The 21,730-nt window shown below is 39.5% G+C and overlaps 1 protein-coding gene across 3 annotated transcripts in view; it reads right to left on the reverse strand.

Annotated features, from left to right (window-relative positions):
• STN1 (STN1 subunit of CST complex) overlaps positions 1-21,730 on the reverse strand; it is a 46,007-nt gene that overhangs the window by 13,367 nt on the left and 10,910 nt on the right. For 2 of the 3 annotated variants that reach the window (XM_064431219.1, XM_064431217.1), the window contains exons 2-7: positions 19,381-19,520; positions 14,698-14,793; positions 10,585-10,656; positions 8,635-8,796; positions 7,292-7,403; positions 6,388-6,550 (exon numbers count right to left, since the gene is read on the reverse strand). In XM_064431219.1, coding sequence (XP_064287289.1) covers positions 6,388-6,550; positions 7,292-7,403; positions 8,635-8,796; positions 10,585-10,656; positions 14,698-14,793; positions 19,381-19,513 — 738 coding nt within the window. In that variant the 5' untranslated portion in view covers positions 19,514-19,520. Of the gene's footprint in view, positions 1-6,387; positions 6,551-7,291; positions 7,404-8,634; positions 8,797-10,584; positions 10,657-14,697; positions 14,794-19,380; positions 19,521-19,734; positions 19,929-21,730 lie in introns of those variants that run through there. The other variant, XM_064431218.1, reaches the window with a different exon arrangement.

The raw sequence follows: 21,730 nt of genomic DNA on the forward strand, positions 1-21,730 counted from the left end.
CTTTGCGATTAGCAGCTATTTGGTGATGTACTGAGAAAACTTTTTTGGAATATTCTTGTGATGATTGCAGATCATTTGACTTTTTTGTTAATTAAGCCTTGCTCACTTTCAGAGTTTTCCTGGCCATAAGGGTAAGAAGGTAGGAAAATCAGTATTTTGTAAGGTGATATCCAGGAGGAATCCAAGCGCTAAGGACTGGATTCCCATCTCCTGATTTTAGGGAAAGGAGAAAACTGAAGAAAACTGACAAAACCAGTATTTGTTTCATGCTCCATTTGTTTCCAGATTTCTACAAACATTCTAGTCATGCTCTCAGGAGCTTCTCCACAGCCTAATGAAATTAAAGGATAAAGAGCATGCAAGAAATTAAGACAAGTATATGAAATAAGGAAACAAAGGATTCAGTTTTGAGGGTAGGTGGGAAATTAGTTTTTTGTGAAAGGAAAATGCGTCTGGAAGTCAATAACCGAGGTTATTTAGAACACAGGGTTCTGTGTCTGGGACACTTCTAACAGAGTAGAAGGAAGGAAGGGGAGGGGTAAAAAAACCAGGGAAAAGCAGGGTTTGTTTGGAAGTAGAGCAGAGCTAAGAGAGTGGAATGACAGCTAGGGAAGTAGAAGGAAATAATTAGTTGTGGAGAAGGGAAAGTATGTGTAGATAAGAGCAAGACTATGATTTACTCTTCTCCATCTCCATCTGTCCTACTGTATCCTTCAACCTCCCATTTATCTACACAGACTGCTTCAGTTCCCCAATTGCTGTTTTCTCATCTCTTGGGAGCACACTGTGCTCCCTGTGGTTTTCTTTGAGAAGGGAGCTCAACTGCTTCCCACAAACCACCATGTGATAACTAGAACCACACCAGAGCAACCAGAGCAAGACTTGCCAAGCCATTCCTTCAACTATCACCAGAAATGCTCCCACCCTGTTCTGAACAAAGATATCAGACTTCACATATCCTACTTCACTCACCAGGAGCAGCTCAGAGCCTCGGGAGCGAGGCACGCAATCATCACAAACTTTAAAGAAAGTACATGAATATGCGAAAGGGACACCACAGGAGCAAAGGAAGAATATCTTCTCACAAAACATTCATTCAATGCATTTGCAGCTCTCAAGTGACACTCCAACAGCCTGGAAGCTGATGTACCTAACTGGGAAGAGTTCTAGGATCCAAAAGGGATATTGGTGTTAGCATGCATCACAAGTTTCTCCCTCCTGCTCCTCCAGTTAACCCTCAGGATTTCAACAGGCCATAATCACATCTCTCTCTCTCTGTCCCACAACAGCTAACTCTCTTTTTCCTCTCAAATCACTAGCAAAAATAATTGCTGAATACTTCAAGATAATTAACACAGAACAATGGCTCTTATTCTCAGTTCAGTTTCCTCTGTTTCAGGCTGAAGAATTCAGTGCCTGAACCTTGTCTGTCCTCCTGCCCACCATACCATCAATGTGGATAACAACAGACTCTACTTCTAATTACAAACTTGGCCATGCATCTGGACACTGTTCCAGTCACAGCATTAATACCACTAAGGTATTTCTCTTCATTGTGACTTGTCTGATGAACTGAAGAAACAAACATAAAATGCAGCAGGAAGGATTAAGTGAAGAGTGAATATTTGCTCACAGAAAAGCACATTCTCACAGCCATATGTAAAATGAAGAGACTTTGCCTCTCACTCAAATGCAGTAATAAATCCTCAAGAATGTAAGAAATTGCTAGCAAAGCAACAAATTCAAGACTCTGATCAATTTTTAATGTGAAAGCAAACATTTGGGGAGAAAAAAAGATTAAAAAATATTTCCAAAGAAGCACAATAATTATTCAGTTTGGCTTACCACTGAAATCCTGTCAGAAAAGGGAGATAATTAAAAACAGACTCTGTGTGAACTGACACACAGCTCAGCCTGGATGGATACTGAAACAGAATCACTAAGAATGCAAGTCAAGGCATTGACAGAGTGAAAGCAGCAAGGCCTTATTATAAGTAAGCAGCTGCTCCATATCAGCACCCTCTCATATGTGCTGCAGAATCCATGGAAAAGGGCTTCATGGCAGAAGGACTGTTTCTGAAAAACAAATTAGAGCTCCTGCCCACTTTAATAATACCATATTATATATTAATACAAAAATCTTATGTATTATTGGTGTTTAATAGCACCATAAAATGACAGGAAAAATTTGGGGTTTCTTCTTTGCGTGCTCTAGAACACGCTTCCTCCTCTCCTTTCCTCTGGGTAAAGCAGCAATTCAGTTTCTTTGTCAACACAGTCTAAAATTGCTTATTCTGCTCTTTTGGTCCACCCAAAGTAGCTCCAGCATCTCATCCTGCAAATGCACAAGTCAACAGCACTTCTCCCCAGTACCTCTCCCAATGTTCACAGCTCCTTTTGCAAAGAGCCCCCCTTGGGCATGCCTTAGTTTCAGGGTGCACCATTTCAGATTCTCTGAAGCAGTAACAGAAGGGTCTTCTCCCTCTCTTCCAAAGCAGGTCCTTTTCAAATAAATTAAGCTGTACATCCAAAACATAGGAGCATTCAAGAATCAGTCATCCCTTTTGTAAAACATGTTGTGTGTGTGTGTGTATGTGTGTAACCTGACACAGAAGCAGCTATTAAATAATAATTTTGCTATCATTGCCCTCACTCCCAACAATGGCCAAGGGCTCTGTATCAAAGCCAACAGAAGAATCTATGTATCCAGAATTAAGTTGGTGCTTTTATCAATATATTCCATCTGATAGGCCTCACACAGCTTAGTGGGCTGGTGCTGTGCAACCAGTTATTCTTAGATCTTTAAAACAAGACAAATTCTCTGTACAATCAATAATAAGTCAAAGAAATGAAGTGGTACAGGAATTAGTGAGTCTGTTCAAAACACTGGAACTATGTAACCTTTGACTCATTATGAATCACACCCTGACGGTGTTAAAGTTTCCTTGTATAACCACATGTGATTCTACTCATAGAATCACCTTTTGCATTTTCTCATGCAATGTTTAATCCTGGGCTTAGGCAGGTGACAATTTTAGTAATAGTGATCCTGGACGTGTCAGTCCTGAAGTCCTATAATAAGCTTTGCAGGTTATTGTAGCAAACAATATTTAAAATAATATTTTTAAATGTTTAAGTAATATTTAAAAATATTTAAATAATATTTAAAGCAGTGGTGAAACTTCTTCGAGAGGCAGAAAGACAAAGACACTGCATTAAGAACTTTCAATGAACTGTGTTACACCTACAGTACAATGTACAGGGTAGACACAGACAGTGTGAACAACACTGCAAAACTTCCTGCTTTAACTACTTCTCATTGGTGACCTTGAGATAATATTCAAATCAAGCACACTCTGCAAAGCACAACTCAAGTTACGTGTCCAAGCCAGTGACATTCACAAACTGCAATGGCAGCACTAAAATAGCCCACACTATAGGTTATGCATGGCAGAAGGGCAGAAATATTGTGAATCAAGACTGGCTGGTTTAAAGCATTTCAGTTGAGAAATTGATGGATCCACTTAACACGTAGCTTTCTTTAAAAAAGGGACCAAAGGCTTGTCCATTTGCCAAACATAACTGCCTAAGTCCAGCGAGTACACTCTGGAGGTTCTCTAAGCACAAAATTACTTTTCTTGTTTTACTTGTAGTCTTCCTTCTGGTACCCCCCCCTCCAGACTCAAAAGTCACTTGTTTTAAGGGATAGGGAAAAGCCTACACCTTCTAGACAGATGGGGAACTGGTTATGCAAATTAAAGCTCCAGTGGCTTTAAAACTCGTAAAAGATTTGTTAATTTTTAACTATTTTTAAAAGCAGTTAAATTCTCTTCCTCATCATCTGTAGACTATAAAATTAAGTTTTACCTAGTATAGGTCTGAGAAGGTGAAATTGTTTCAGTTCTGCCAGATGCACTTGATAGAGGGAAATTTATTCCAGAGAGGCAGAAGACTGCACTGCCAGGGAGGCATCAGGACTAGAATGAGGCATTTATTGTAGGACATGTATGGGATGTGGACAGGGCCCAGCTACACAGTAATGCTGAAAAGGAACACAGAGATGCTGCCTACCTCAAACTATCCCAGCTAACTCCTTCCATTTTCACCTCTGCTCCACTCCACTGCAGTGACTCCACAGCAGCTCATCACCTCCCTGGAGAAAATATTCCATGGGGAGACACCCTCCCACTATGACAAACACCATGCAAGTACTTTAAAAGTAGGGAAAGAGATGAAGGAGGAAAAGGGGAAAGGAAGAGAAAGGAAACAAATAGTTTAACAGCAACTTGTGCTCTAGAACACTGGAATCAGGATTAAAAAAATACCTACACATCCAAAGATCCTTTTACATCTAGGAAAAGTGCAAGAAGTGAACAAGTGTGTATATTGTGATATGGCCTAATTAGCTGAGTTGGCTCTGTAGCTCCTGCCTTGCCAAACAGGCCCAAAATAACATTGTTCCACATCAGCAGCACCTTTTATCCTCTTGGTTTGAGGGCAGCGCAAAACAAAAGACTACTGAAGAGAAAAGAAAGGAAGAGGGACAGAAATCAGATCTATTACGCTTCCTTTTGTGGATAGAACTGGGTACTTGACCCTTTGCCAAGTATGAAAGGTGACACCTTCTAGAGATGGAGCAGAGGAACAAGGAAATACATTTCCAGAGCATTACTAGGCACCCCTCCTAAGGCATTCATGCCACTTGACAACTGCAGGTCCTTTCTCATGCAAGAACAGATAACCTTCTTTGCAAGAAATTAGTAGGAAAGGACAATAAGGAGAACTGCAATTTCTAAATAAGCATCTGTGCGCACAAATTCCTGGGACATATACTCACTTCCTTGTATCAGAGTCAGGAGCAACTACTAATTATTATGATAGCTCTTCATGACTGCTAACAACACTGATGCTACAGTATTTTTCTTGGTTTGGGGTTTTTAAGTTGTTTTTCTTTTGGTTGGTTGGTGTTTTGTTTGGGCTGAGTTTTCTTGGGGGATTTTTTCAGTCTCTCTATGTTTGTTCTGCACCAGTTCCTACTTTAAATGGCTTTGTAAATTATTTATCTTGGTCTTTGTATAAATGCTGAAGCGTTTAAGTTTCCAGTATTGGAGACAATGGCCACTACTTCCTTTAATGTAAAGTGTTTGGGAACTTTTAATACTGTTCCACCTAGTTTAGCAAGTACCAGGTGCCATGTTGGATAATCTACTAGCAAACTTTTCTGTCTAAAATGAGAATAGCTCTTGTTAGTGCTAATATCCATGTTTGTTTTAAAGCAAACCAGAAAAAACTGCCTTAAATAAAAACAAACAAACAAACAAAAACCCCAACCCAGCTATCAAGAACAGCTATCAGCAGCAGTTCAAAAAAGCCAACAAGAAAAGAGCTACTTTTCATCAATATTTGACTTCATCTGCAAGAGACTGGTTTTTGTGTTATTTTTTTGGAGTTTCTTAAGAATTAAACAAACATTAGAATTCAGCATAACACAACACTTAACATTACAGTGCACATCAAAATCAGGGTGAAAATGACTGACAGGGATTTATTTCTCTACAAAAAACCAAAAAGTAAACAAATTAATCACAACACTCCTTAAGCTTAAGTTCCAACTGCCATTGCTGTCATGGTAAAAGATGTAACTGTAAGCTTTGCAGAAACTTATCACTCCATATCAGTTGAGAATCTGATTTGTAATTCGTCCAACTAGTATAGAATAATCCAAAGCCACTTTACAAAATGAGTGTTGTTCTGCTTCCCATTCTGCAGCTGATCAAGAGGTTACTAACTCATTGGAAAATTTCTAAATAGTTTGGTTACACACAACTGCCTGTAAAGTGATTTCAATTTATCTCACCTTCTCACCCTTTCAGTTAGGGACTTCTAATGTGAGAAACATCTAGCACAGAGCACTGTTCATCCATCATAACTTCCTCTTGAGAGCTGCATCTCTATTAATACATTGAGCGTCAAATGAGAAACAAGACAGAGATTTAGTGCTCCCTTCTCCTGATCAGATTCAGGATCTCAAACCTCTGTCCCAAAAAACTCAAGCACCTTAAAGGCATTTCTTTTTCTGACACTGCTACTAATTACAAATCTAAATAAAGTAGTGACTGATGCAGGCTGTAAGATTGCTCAGCCCTAACACAAGATTACCCCTAATAACAGAATGTTCTTACATTACTCTTTCCAGCCCAGCTTTATATGTCTAAAGTAACAAGATTTCTTCAAGCTCTGTAAATAATTAATATGTAAAGCTCAAGCAGTAGTAGTTTTTGAATCCTCTGAAGACACCAGTCTCTTGTCTGTTTATGCTTTAAAAAGTACATGTGGGGGGGTATTATGCCCCCCCACTAAAAGCTTGGAACAGGTACATTCACTCACCTCCTCACAGCTGGGGCTGGGTAGATGCACACCCATCAGAGACACCAGAGAATCAACTGTCTCCAACTCCTGCTGGTAAAAGGTCTGAATTTTGTTTTCTAATAGAAAGTCTTGCACTTTCTCATGCAGCATATGGATTGAGAAATTCTGACCTTCCAGGCCACTACAAGGATACACAGAACATGTCAAAAGGTAAGAAATGTGTTTTAGAACAATTACATAAAGTCAGCCCACTGGATTGGTTTCAAAGGTCAAAGGACATTTTACTGTCCTTAAAGAATTTGAATTTAAATCCTTAATTAAAACAGATAATTTTTATTAGTGAAAACTTTCAACTGTTCTTCTGCAAATCATTACGGTTTTGTGAATTTAAGACCTGCAGTCTCTGAAACAAAACTACAAGCATCAGGCCTCCCAGGAAGCATCCAGCTACCCTGCAACTGAGTACAGGAGTGGGTGTTTGACTCAGCTTATTGAGGTTATGTATTTGTGATCTGACAATGACAAGGGCAGGAGAGCATTTCAGTGGAATAGCTCCTCAGTCTTACACATAAAACAGCATCAGTCAAGGATACTTCTCCATCCTCTCTGCTGTCCTCAGCCCCAAATCTTGCTCTAAATCCCATCTTTTTTCACTAGATGAAAGAGCTGTGTACACAGTATTTTACTTCCTTCCTAATATTCACTTTAGTTCAGTATTATATTTCTTTTCTCATCTTATGTACAGGTATCTCATCTGTATGGATCACCAATTATTTGGGAGAAAAGCAGACTGCTACTGTATATGAACACAGTCTAAATCACAGTCAGGCCCTGTTCTATTTTTTCTAGTGTTATTACAACAAGTAAACAATCATAATATCCTGTACTTTGCCCCAGGAGCAGTTCTGCATACTGCATTTACCTCTGTGTTTCCTCAGGGCCCTTGAAAGGTTTATCATAAACTTCTCTATAGAGACAGGGGAGCTCCAGCATTCTTGAAATCTGGACATCACACACAGGATCATCCACTTTATCTGGAAAGGCAATGAGAACATGTAGACCTGGCCAGCACTCCCACACAATTTTTTCAGCAAGCAAACCTGAGGCAGCACAACAGAGCTTCACAGCCAATATTAAATTGGCAAAATTTGTTCACTGTGGTTTTTATAAAAACAAACCACAAAGGCCAATCCTTCTTTTATAGTTTACAAGGAGGTAAAATGGGCTGTTGTGGTGCATTACAGATTATGCTTTTGTCTGACAACTTATTTAACCAGAATTTATGATTTCTATTTTACCTTTCAGCGGCCTTTATCCATTAAATGAAGTTAACACATAGTAAGGAGCTTTATTTGGGCCAAAGTGAAACCAATTTAGAAGCTATTTTGAATTGCATGGCTCTCTTTGGTATTATTATCAACCCATGAATGGGTTGAATGTACTCATAAATCTTCTGTCTGGATAGGGAGGCTGAACTCCCTTGCAAATTTAAGCTAGAACTGAAAAATCTAGAGTTTTTATCTGGCTTACACAGGGTTTTTAAAAGACAGGATTTTCTTCACTAAAGAAATAATTTCAGTATTATCTCTGTAAGACCTCACTGGAGAAAACCAGCTCTTACACAACAGCACAGAGAGGGAACTGAGAGGAAGTTATGTAACTGGAAGCTCCCAGAGCTGTGGGCTGCAGAGCCCTGCTGCTCCAAGAGCTGTCAGACACACAGGCAGCACCTGCATGCAGATCTGTGCCTGAGGAACACTTCTCCTTCAGTCTGCAAAGCCAGGGAGCTGAGAAGCCAGGCTTCAGTGGGACACTGCCCATATGCTGCTGCCTGCCCATGGAATGGATTGTACAGGCTGTGACAAACAGCAGCCACTTCTCCAAAGCCCTCCGTGCCCTTGGTGAAGTGGGACACAGAAGGTCACCAGCTCCCTTTCCACGAGCTTTGGCTGCTCTATTTCAACACAGCAAATCACTCTTGGAGACACCTAACCACAGTGTCTCTGTGGTATTCTTGTATGCATGCTAATCAGCTTTTACAGTTTTTCCAGGAATGCCTCGTTTACAGGCAGTCTAATCTCACACATCACATAGTGTGTCTTCTAACCTTATGCTGCTACAATTGAAATTAAGATATACAGAGAAAATCCTTAGAAAAATGAGATGGCGGAAAATAATGTGGGAAATATTCAATTAATTACCCACAGCTCAGATATTTTCACAGATTTAGACATCTTACATATATCACAGAATCATAACACTCACAAAAACATGAAGCCTGAATTTCTCTTTGTTGCCTGTAGGTTCGGACATAACCTCTGACTCTGACAACATCTCCAATCTCCAGCTTGGTTTTCTGGCTTACTGTTTCTTGGAGTTTCTTCAGCTGTTCAAACACACTGAGACTGCTGGGTGTGCTTGAATGACCTGCAAGAAGTGAGGGAAAGGGAGTGAGGCACTAAAGCCAATGCATGAATTGTCCTTTTGCATTCATTCACCTAAGCACCACAGGAGTGATATCACTAAAAAAGGGTAGGGTCCCAGGCACCATGTGTCCTGGGTAGGAAAACTTCTGGGTGACAAAATTAGTTTACTGTATTATACTTATTTGAATTGTTCATCTGGGGAAAATATAAAAGGGAGAAGATACTGATTTACCAATGAAAATGTCATAGATAGGTTGCAAAATTGAAATATAAATTTGAAATTGATTTGGTCAGTTTTCCATTTTGTCATGCTAAGATGGATGAGAGGGGAAAAGAAAAGTTAGCTGAACTTTTTATATAAAAGAAGAATGAGTCATCTGAGGTGGGGCCAAAGCATTCATGTGATGCAATTTGATGTCTACGCTGGGGTGAATGCAACTGAGGTGAATGCAACTTGACAGAACTTCACATTTACATAACACAGCTTTGTAGGACAGTAAATCCTTCATAACTTAAAACCTGATTATTGCTCCAAGTATCCCTGTTCACAATTACAAAAGGCTGGAAGAAAGTTTCTTGTGTCCTCTAAAAGCTTTCTTGAGCAGGTACAAATAAATGAATTACCATTCTTAGTATAGTGTCCATCCAAGCACTACTGATGTATGTGCAAAATAAGAATACAAGGCTGAAAAGCATTCTTGGCCCTTATTCTATTTCAAGTAGTATTTCATGCAATTCCTTTTAATGCATCTAAGTTCCTCATTTAAGTTCCTCAAAACTGATTTGATTGCGTGTCTCCCTTTTCTTTCTGTTTTTAGGGAGCTGTGAGCTGTGCCAGATCATCACCTCACCTCTCTAAAGTGAGAGCTGCCTTCTACATTCCAGTTGGGACCATTTGTACCACCTGTCATACCATTGTTAAATATAAGTATGAATTATCTGTCTGTATAAATGGGCTTGTTCCACAGACATCAGAGTTTTTAACTTTTACATCAAGCTTTCCTTTCTCCATGCTATTAATATGTATTCCTAACACTGCAGATGACACCAGTGAGATTTATTTCAGTAGGATTTGATCAGCTCCATATTAGGGTTGTCAATCCACTACATGGGCTTCCAAGAAGAGCCAAAGTAGAAAGAATTCTGTACTTTGATCTACAAGTAACAGTGGGAGAGAAAGCAGAGACAGCCAGACACTGGTGCGCTGTTCTGTTACTGAGTGCAATAATATATTAATTTCAAATGCACAATTACTGCACATTTAGGACTTGCCCGAATTGTAAAAGACTGCTGGCATCATCTCACTCTGTTTGAAGCTACTTTCAAGTTCACTGCTGACAGTGTCTGTATGAGCAAGAGTATATGAATACAAACAAAGCAAGGATAATTCCTGAAACCATCATCACAAGGGCAGGTCAATGGACTGACTTTGGAAACAGAAGTTGTGGCACATTTCCAGCCTAGTTTCTTACTAGATGAAGTCACAGAAAGAACCTTAACAGGCAAATTCTCTGAACAATGTCACAGCATAGAACTGAAATATCGTATTACTCAAATAAGGAAAAGGCAGGGACAGGACATAATGTAATGGTTTTATTGGCATCACCCCTGAACAAAACACAAAAACTAATAGAAAATTCCCAAAATGGCCCAGGCAGTATGATGTTCTTTTAGAAAAGAGAACAGTTGAATTTGCTCTTCTGCAAGTCTGATCACATGCCAAATTATTTAAGACAGACATAAGTAAAAACAAACAGTCAAAAGAGGACTTATTTATTTGATAAATTACCTGATAAAGGTGTTTCTGCTACCATGAGATTTTTCCAGCAGACACAATTTATAACTCCAGTACTATCATCCACTGCAAAAAAAAATTGCAAGCATTACAGACTAGGAAAGCAGGCAGTCATGTTCCAAGAAGTGAAGATACATAAATATGTAGGGAGATAACAGCCAAGGACATCTCATTCCAACTGGTTTGGAAGGTATCGTTGGTGTCCAAACTCTGCTTGCATATCTGAAATAATTTCCACAGTTGTTTCAGACATGGAAGTAGCTCAGCACCAGATGTGGCTATGTGCATAGTAACAGGTATATTCTCAAAGAAAGATCATACACTAATTTAAATTATGAGGCTTCAGTACATATATTGGATACTAAGCATTTCAGTCTTGTTGAAAAGATCAGGAGAAGAATTAGTTTCAAAGGCTGAAGTCAGACAAATTAAAACAGGAAACCAGGCACAAAGTACAGCAGCATTACTGTTAAGTGATGAAACAGCACTTCAACATTTGGGGATACAACCACGTGAATAAACCAAGAGTGCAGCTACTTGCAGCTGCACTGGTTTCCATGCCAATATTATGCTCAAAGTCTGCTGGTCTTTCCAATATAAGATGATTTCCAGGGAGCAGAAAGGCAGCTCCTCTAGGCAGGAAGGACAGAAGACATGCATGCTTGTGGTTCTGCTCTAAACCAGGAATTCCCAATTTAGAGTGTATGTGCTGGTGGCATGCATGCCACTTCCTCTGCTGAAAAGGCTCAACACCTTCTCCTGAGCACGGAGCTGTTCTTCCTGTTCTGCCAGTGTCCAATGAAAATAAGTTCTACGATTTCTGCTCCAGGCACTACATTGTCGGTGACAGCAGGAAAAGACAAAACTCAAAGGAAACTAAAATCAGTCTGAAGAATCAATTTTTTATTGATCAAGGGATGCAATAGATGCCATATGCAACAAACACTCTAAATAGAAAGACACTAAATGTCTGTCAAGGATCATCCAGCCAATGCACTTATTTTTCTTGAATGTAACATCTCCAAGACTGAGATTCCACTCCACAAATGGAAACCTGCAATTTTCTTCTGCTCCTTAAAGCAGGTCCATGACTAAAGAAGTATCAGCAATGTTTACCATGAAGGTGCTGATTGATACCTGCAGTAATTTCCTCTGGGAACCATAGCATCAAAGCAAAATGCTTTTGCATTGTCTCATATGTTTTAAAACAATCTCCCTGTCTGGGGGGTCTAATTTCAAATTATTGTTTTGCCTTCCTGTTTCCAAGCAGTTCAGCTGCACATTCCTATTAGCAAACTTACAGCACTTATAAGATGCAGGCAATTCCAAATTCTATCACAAAAGTATGCTCCTCTCTGCTATCTCTGTTTTGAGCTGCTGTGTCTGCAACTATTTCAGCAGCTTTAATTTTGTACCAGAGCACAGATAATGATCTGCTGGTAGGATTTCCTCTCCTTGGTACAGACAGACTGCAACTATTTTAGTAGGAGGCAGAACCCTCATAAGCCATGCCCAAGCCATCCGTGCAAGCCAGCAATGGCAACAAGAAGCAGAGCAGATAATATTTCACTCTTGCATTCCAGAGTTTCTAGATGTTCCAGCTTGCACCAACGAAGACAGACAGGCTTCCTAAGAAGGGCTTGGAAACAAACCAAGTAAGACTGAAGGATTAGGAGGCCAGACTCCTTCTCCTCAGCGTAAGAGCTGAAAACAGAGTTCTGGAGAAACTGACCTGTACTTGACCACAGAAGGAATCTGGTAGCAGAGTAAGGTTCTGAAACAAAGTTTTGCAATTTCATAGATGAAAGCTTTGAGCAAAAAGACAAGTTAACTCCTGAAGTACAGACGAATGAGATCTCTTGCAATTGTATTCTAATTAGACATGAGAATGTTAATCTATTTTAAATGTACAAGGGGTCTACACATTTTTAAAAACTTCCTGTGCTCCCTGTGCCGCCCTTCCTCATCTCTATGGGTTTAAACTTTTGTTTATTTGGTTTTTTTTGTGGATTTACTTTTTGTTTGTTGGGGTTTTTTTCCTGGTTTTTGCTTGTTTGGCTTTGGTTTCTTTGATTCTTGCTTAATTATTTGAGGGATAGCTCAAAGCTACCTGCTAAATGAGATAATTGTCTAAATTTTTATTTCTTTATGACAAAAAGGGTATGGCTCTTGTCAGGCCTGCATGAACCTACTAAGATGCTGGTGAATTATTTTTTGATTTTAAGTCAACTGCCTTTCAGCTTTTCAAGTCAGATTTGGAGTACAAAGAAAACCCCACGTGATGTTTGGTTTCGTTAAAAAGGAAAGGGGACAAAATAGGTCAGAAAGGCGCATTAGGTAAAATATGAGCTTGATCAAAGCCATGTTTTGATTAGATATCTTTCTCCTAACTTATCATAATAATAGCAAGAAACAATCAAATCAAAGCGTCAAAATGAGATATTACACAGCATGCAATTTTTTGTAAGCCAGAAGAGAGTAAATTAACTCTTTTTTTACAATTACAATTTTGTCATCAGTTCTGGCTGTAGAGTTTTCAGCAGAGGACCTAAGATTCTTTAAAGCGAGCTATGTGTATTCTGAAACAGACAAATAGGAAATGGGGGAGGATCACGACAGGGACACGAAGACATTTCAGTTCCCCATCAGAGGGAAAGTACAAAGGGGGAATTGCTTTGTAAATCACTTTTAAGTAGATGGAAAGTGAGCGAGTCCTGATCAGTGTGTGGCACTCCAACTGATGCAACCCCTGTGACTCACCAGAGTCTGTTGAACTGAGAGATGCAAGAAGTTACAAGCAGGAAACTGTCTAAGAAGTTACAGTTTTGTGCTGGCGGAGTCGGCCTGCCTGAAAGGGAGGGCAGGCTGGGGAGGGGCACCCTGGCAGGTAGCCTGAAAATTCAAACCAGGAACTGCTGGAACAAAGAGTGGAGTTGGATGTGAAAGGACAGCAGGAAGCCAGGCTTACTGCGAGCTGCACTTGAAGGTCGGCTGATCTAAGGCCTTAATTCCACTACTCTGCAGCTTCTTTTTATTTCTATTCATCTAGTTTCTGCTCCAGTCAAACATTTTCCACAGGTTTAGTTGTTAAACTGCTGCTGAGAGCAGCATGGAAAACCCTTACCCATAGAATTGGTTTTGTCTTGGTCATTTTGATTCTGTCGTCCTCTGTTTTCATGAAGTGATAAATGCATTTGCAGTCAATGCCACCCTGCAGCAGTTTGATGCTGGGAAACCTGGGTCCTGGTTAATTCATCAGCTGTATCTTCACAGTACTCCCAAGGGTCAGGGAACTGGAATTTTACAAGCAAGAGAACTGGGAAGGAGAGGCACTCTGTGACTCACCTCCACCAGGTGAAAACCCATGGCAGAGGAAGACACTGGCCATAAGGGCTTCAATAGGATCTCTGCATTTGGCTCCCTCTTCCTGCTGTGAGGTGACCTCCCCCCACCTTTTGAAACTTGCCACATCACCACTGCTCCACTCTGTTTTTTCTCCAGATGTAAAAGACAGCTGAACAAAATGACAATCAGATGTTTCCATGTTAATAAAACTGAATACTGGGAAAAGCAATATGGAGCAGACAACTCCCAGCTGGTGTTGGCAAGGACTGGTGCTATGATGCTCGAGTTCATTTGTTAAAACTCTGGTGCACCTAAACATAAACAAGCTCCTGACTGCTATTAGAAGTTGGCTCCAAGATATGACAAGACATACAAAAAGTCAGAAGGGATTTCTAAGGTTCAAATATGGACGAAATAATTTCCCATTTGTGGGCACTGTTAAATATGTTTGCACCTGACCAAAGGTACTGCAAATAGGGGAGGAAGGCGGCAGAGTCCAGTGACAAAGCAACACCCAAAATTAAGATTTGCTACATGAATCAATTACTCTGTGTTAACTATTTAATCCTCTGTTTTTCAAGTGGAGACAAACAGTAGCTTCCCTACATTTGCCAAGTCATCTCAGCTGTAGATATACATTGTATTAGGATGAGAGCACATTTCTTTCAAGAATACACAATGACCACACAGGGAAACCTTTCAGTTCTAACATTAACTAAGATAAAAGGCTGATAAGTGCAAGAAGAAAGACATTTTCCTTACCTCCACACTTATAAAAGGCATCTCGCTCCTTCTTTTGAACCACTATCCCAACAACATCCACCTGTCTTATTGGATGTCCATTATAAAAGAATATACCTAGACACAAAACATGCTTGATTAGTGTAACCATTTCTTTCAACATCCTACCCTATGTAGTCACATTTGTCAATAAAAAAACATACTTTCTTACATATTTAATATATCTTAAATTATACAGTGCCTACACAGGAAAAATCTCCTGCATCACTGAAGACTAGGGACACTAAAAGGAGAAAGTATCAGCTGTACTGAGGATACCAAAAGCTTGCTTTTGTAAAGTGTCAGAATCTTATTAACCTCTTGTTTTCCTGCACATTTGGATCTGAAAAACAGTTTGTTTGCTGCAAGCATTTGGGAGTTTTTGTTTGTTTGTTTTGTTGTTTCATTTGGGTTTTTGTTTTGCTTTGCTTTGTTGTTTGGTTTGGGGTTTTTTATATCTTCATAAGGCTTCAGAATAAATAATAGAACACAAAGGAAGCAGTTTGAGCTTCTCACAATGCAGCTGTTCCTGATTAAGGCAGAGCCTCCGAAAGGAAAACTAACATAATTCTGTCTTTCATTTCTAGAAGAACAGGAGCTGTGGGGGCAGGGGAGAGCAACAGCCCTCTCAGACTGCAGAGTACACTACTGCAGTCATTGTGGACTGCATCCTGAACTTCAGTTTCTGAAAACACAAGTTCTAAAAACATCCCTTCAAAGCTATTTTTGTGCATCTATAAAGATAACTTAAATAACACTTAGAAACATGTCCAGGAAACAGTGAGAAATCACAGCCCAGTGGACTCTGACAGCACTGAGGTTGCTTTGCTCTGTAATTCCTTTCAAGAGAGTGATGAATGTTGTTAACAAACACTAATGTAAACATCATACACTGAGGCTTCACAGTCCAAGAGCAGGAAGAAAATAGGGCAATAAGCTCCAAATATACCCTGGGCTGGCTAGTTTTCAGTGAATGTGTTTTCTTCAGTTTTCAAATACTGCTTCTTTACTGAAATAAGCCATCTGGGATGTTCAATAACTGTCTTCTGAAAAGTAGATAACTCAAGGGACTCAGAAGGGAGCATTTGGCTCCATACACCGTGGCAAGTGTTATTCTTACAAAGGGAAACACAGCAGCAAGGGAGTCAGAAAAATGTTCTGTATAAAAAAAACCCTAAATCCAAAATCCAAAAATAACTTGTCCTACATAGCCAGCAGCCTTAAATGAGCCTGGAATTAACTTCCTTCACGCAAGACAGAGAGAAAACACAAAAGTTTCAGAAGAAATCAGAGGTGATCAGCTGAGCAGCTCATAAGCAGAAATTTTGCTCATAAAAATCCACTGCAATGTTTTAAGGTTGCATCTATGGCTATCATCTCAGATCTGGCTATACTAATTGTACAGTCACTGGTCAGGTCATAGAGAATGTTTAGCAGGTCTGTTCACTTGTCTCTCACTTCATTTACCAGGGCACAAATAAACACTGCTGCAGAAACCCCCAGTGGAGATGCTCCCAGTGTAAGTAGTCATTCACTGAATCTTACAACATCTCTGTAAAAGGTCTGGGCTAGTTTCTGCTCTAGAGTAAGACTGTGGAGCAGAGACTCCAAGCTCCTGATTATGCAAACAAGCAACATGTTATTATGTTTGTTTCCCAGTTAGTAAGCTGAGTTTTGGCAGATGACAGAGACCAAATGAAACTGGTTCTCTCCCTCCCCATAAATTCACGTGGAACTCCACCCTTACTCTCAGAGAAACAACCTGAATTAATTTGAAGAATGAAATTATATTTAACCTATTAAAAGTTGTTGGAGTTGATGGCTTCAAAGTGTAAATTACTCCTCCTGCCAGTTTATTTGTTCAAATTAAGTCCATATTGGTAGCAATAAATATATACTAAATATTTGAAGCTGTGGACAAACACATTCAGTGAGGTTCCTAATACCCCAGTAATCAACACCCAGAGCAATATGCCATTACCACAACAGCCACAGCAGTGCTACAGGGGGCTATAGATACAGAAATCTCTAGGGCAAGTGCTGATCATGTCTGTACCAGCACTACTGTGCTGTTTGCCATTCCTTTAATTATTATTACCTCCTTTTATGCTATTTGTAGCTTCCCTTCCTTGTTGATAAACTGACACAAAGCAGTGGTGCATAACTCTGAGAAAAGCTCATTTCCATGATGTGATTATGTGTTACAACTGAGTTTGACACCCACTCTCATTGCAAGGCTGCTAAGACAACACAATTGCTGTTTTTATCTGGGAGACTTTCCAGCCTTCTTGTCACCATTTATAGCAGCAGAGTAATTGGCCAGGTTTACTGCTTCCCTCTGTGTTGTTTTAAGGGATTAGTCACTGTGGCATCAAATCCTAATGCTTAAAAGTGGAAAGAAAAAACTCATTAGGTCATTCAGTCCATTTCCTCAGGGCCAATACAAGACCATTTTGTACAGTAAATTCCTGGCAATCTGTACAGTCAGGATATAAACAATCCCAGTGAAGGGTATCCCACCTTCTTCCTGGGAAGGCTGTGCCATGGTCTAACAGATGGCATTCTAGGGATGTTTTTCCTGACATTCAGACTGTGTTTCTTTCCATTCTTCCTAGTTACAACTTTTTGTTTTGCACTCATTCATTCTTAATTACCATTACTTAATGACTGATTTATAGCCAACCATATACTTAGCTTCAGCTGGTCTTTAAAAGCCCATTAAAGGCAGGAAGCATTGTCAACAAACACCTACGTTCTTCCTTCCCCAAAAGGTATTAATTTTAGTGTTTTTGTTGTGCTATCATTTGTTGCCAACAAATAAGATAAACAGAAAAATGTCTGGTTTGGTGTGTATACAGCACCAGGAGAATGAACAAAATTCAGGATGTTGGTTCTAAGAAATTTCATTTATTTGAAGTTTGGTTTAGAAAATTATGTAGGATTGCAAGCAAGCAGAGTGCCAGATGCACAGGAAGTGGAGAAAGCTCAAATATACCAACTGCAAAGGCTGATATCTTGACATGACAGATACCACCTCCTTAGGATCATATTATGAAAAAACCAAAGGCAATAACAAAACTGAAAAAGTTCCTGAAGCAGAAGCCAACTCAGTTAAATAAAAGAACAGGAAGTGAAGTAAGAAGGGAAATTCAGGTAATTTTGGAGGCAAAAAAAAGAGTAGGACTGTACTTTCTAGGACTGTTCCTGCTGTCATGAAATGTTTGTTGGTGTTTATAAGGTTAATTATTCTGAATACATTTTCACATGTGTATGTACTAATGTTCAAGTCCAAACTACAATTCTGTTGGCATTGAATCATGTTGGATTTTGTTTGAGAACAATTAAAATATCTGTAACTGATGAAGAACAGTTTTTACCAGATGCATTTTCCACAGCAGTACTACTAGAAGATATCTATGAGACAGTTTAAAAAGACCTCTACATAAAACTTACTGTAGGGCAGACATCAACAACAGTAGCCTAATATTGCAATGGATTTATGATAAAAGTCTCTTGCCATGCTATTTGACAGAGGGTAGATTAGATAGCTAGATAGATAGACAGACAGACAGACTGGTATTTGTGGTTTGTGAAGTCCTTATGTACATAAAAATGGTTGCAAGAAGAGAAAAAACACCCACCAGCCCTTAATTTCTCCAAAAATAGCATTGCTGTTATCCTTGCTGTTAAAGAAAACTGAAGAAGAATAACAAAACCTACAAGGCAAAGCATATTCAAAGAGCCAAACAGCAGTACTTAAGTCTCTGTGGACAGAAAAAAAAAACAAAAATAAAAACCACAAACAAAACATCAAAACCAAACCAAAGACATACAGTGTGCTTAGGGCTTATTGCTTTTCCCCATTAATTCTAAGTTCTCTGGGCTCCTCCCTGATAATCTTGCACTGTATCAGGCTTCACTTGGGAGTCATGAACCCTTGCACAGCAGAAGACACACTGCAGTCTATTTAAAGCCTGTGTAGTGAAAACAGCAGTTCAAGGTCAGAGCTGTGTTACTTCAGCCAAAGTTCACATGTGGGTGACACTGCAGACCAGCAGGACACAGACTGCAAAGCAGACACTTGTGGGGCAAGGTCCAGCATGGAGGCCAGAATTTACAGTAAGGTTGTTCCAATGTATGAAGAATGTCATACATCTATCATATCTAGAAATTAAGGAGACAAAACCTCAAAACCTGTATCTGTCTTATAATGTATTTATATCTATATGAAAAAGCAAAATCACACATCCAGCAATGTCGTCAACTGTCAAAATTTTGCAAAAAAATGTAGAGATAGTGGAGAGATAACACATATGGCCACAAAGGACAAGCATTTTTTAGAATTAACTTTATCAGAATATAACAAGAACCACCACACAGAGGAAACACAACATTATCTTGATGTAAAAGAGGTCCTGGAGAAAAAGGAAACCCATTTTACCAAATATATTTTATTTTTCACATACAACCTGCTGTTCTTAGAACTGCTAAGAGATATTAACATAATTTAGCTTAAGGTAATGGAAAACTACTTTACTGATGTTTGTGAAGTATTCTTCAATCCCTTCATAAAAAGCACAACACAAATCAATTATAAGTTTTCTGGGCTCCTCCCTGATAATCTTGCACCTGTGTGCATGATAATCAGCACCTATAAATACATACCTGGCACCTGTACAGATTCTCTCATTTCTGTAATATCTTTAATATAGAGTCTTGCAAATGCAGAAAATACGGGATCTATACCCCAGTACAGAGAAGGCATCTCTTCTTCATACTTCTCAGACTCAGACTTCATCCGAAACCTGTGAACACAGAAGGAGCTGAAATTGTTTTCTACAAAGGTGAAGAGCTGTTCACATTCATTATTTTTCACCTAAATGAAAAAACAGCTCATGAGTATACACACCATAACACAGCAGAGCTGAGGATGAGACACTGGAGTTCATCTAATAAAATGTTATATTTATCAATATTTCATGTGTTGCCACATGAAATATTCAAAGTATCAATACTCATGATTTGTTTGAAGTACTGAGAATCCAGCAACAGCATTTCCCCCAGTAACTTCAAATGAAATAGAATTTCAGAGACTTTTCCTCTCCAAATCCATAAACAGAGAACTAAAGTCAACATTTGTTTAAAAGAGCAGGACTGTGGGATTCTAAGTAGTTGCTTTCTCTACAGATGGTTGTTATTCCCCAATCATTCTCCTTCCCTCCCCTAACATATTATTCTCATTGTTTGTCCTGTGCTTTATCATGGAGTTGAGGGAGGATGACTTTATTTAAAACAAAAGCAGCCATCCCTTCTTTATTTTGGGCATGTAGTCTCCACTAACTTTGAAATTGTTACTTTTTCCTTTCATCCTTTCCGATTTCACAGTTTAATGCCTGCCATCTTCTGCCATTACAGATCCAATTCTCTGTTTATCACAGTCTTGATGTCAAAAACCCCAGCACTTGATTCAGGAAGATCCTCATAAAGACTGAAAAATTGGAAAGCTGAAAATACTTTCTATCAGCTTCTCCTGTATGGACAGGAACATGGTTCCTGTAAGGCTTTCCAGGTCACCTTCCTTTTACTAGTAAAAGTAAAAAAAAAAAAAAAAAAGTCAGTGTTATTTACCCTTCCTCAGACCGGTATTTCTTTGGTGAGATGTTGAAAATATCTGTTTTAGCCAGTTCCAGCAGTAACTTCATTACTGAGTAATAGTTTTGATTACACCTGGATTCTGGCTCTCCACTACAGACAGCTCTTCGCAACCTTTCCTTTTTGCACCTGCAAGATCTACTCAAAAAGTCACACCATTCCTTTCTCACCCAAGTCTCCCCATGAAGCAACCTTTTTCTATTGCTGAATTGAGACACCGCTCAATAGAAATTTAGAAATTAAGCTGTTAAGTGTATGATTTTAACACAAGCTGCTATTCTTCCATATGGCAGTTCTTTGGATACTTGCTGCAGTCTATGTCAAATTTAGACCACGAAGTTTCTGAAGGGAACAAATGGTTTGAACCTGTATTTTACTTGGCATACTCTTTTTCTTAACAAAATTAGTTTCCCCATCTCTTTTTGCTTGCAGTCTCTAGTACAAAGTTACATTCCTTTCTGCTTCATGCCCCCCAATTTACTCTGCATGGTTACAAATCCTGTCACAGCTCAGCACCTGTTTTTCCTCCTAGACAGACAGCAGACTGAGATAAGCAGCCAAAAAGAGACAATCAGGAATCAAGTCTGTCTAACCTGCTGTATTTTGGGTAAACAGACACTCCCTGGGGTAAAAAGCAGAAGACACCCCTGCACATGTGTGCATCTGAGGGGAAATCAATGAAGCATCTCCACTGAAGATTAAAAATATATGTATTTTGGCATTTTATAGCCACTTTTCAAGACTGAAATGCCCAAATGTTAATAGATCAAGTCCAAGCATGCTTTAAGCTTAAATAAAGCATCTCCCCAAATTTTTTTACTGCTTCCCTGTTCTGAAGGGAGATTTCTGCAGCAAAAGCTCTTTCCATCTCAGAAATGACTAGGAGTTAAATCTCAAATTCTGGAGCTCCCTTCTCACTCTCAGGCCTTGTTACAGCTCCTCACTGGCGATATTTACACCCATCATATGTCTTTATGTAGAGACCACCCTGTTTGGTTCAAGCCTGCTACAGACACACAACACTATCTTATAGATCTGGCGAAGATTCCTTGACAAAAACTAACTTGTGCCCCCAGCACTACGAAGGATTCCTTGAAGTCCACAAGAAAAATTTGCTGAAGTCCTGAGTTACAGACATTCCATCCACACCAGGCTGGGACAGTGAAACTGTACCCCAGCCACCCACTCACTTTCAGCAATGTCTGACAGGCACACCAGGGCATTCTGCACAGCAGCCAAAGTCTTCCCTGGCCGCTTCACAGTCCCAAGAGCCCTCCCAACCCCTGACACCACCCAAAACCAAGCCTATTTTCTTCCTTCCCTCCCAAGTGGTCAACTTGGTAGCTACATTTGAACAGTGGCC

This window comes from Passer domesticus, chromosome 8 (assembly GCF_036417665.1).
Source record: "Passer domesticus isolate bPasDom1 chromosome 8, bPasDom1.hap1, whole genome shotgun sequence".
NCBI classification, from domain to species: domain Eukaryota; kingdom Metazoa; phylum Chordata; class Aves; order Passeriformes; family Passeridae; genus Passer; species Passer domesticus.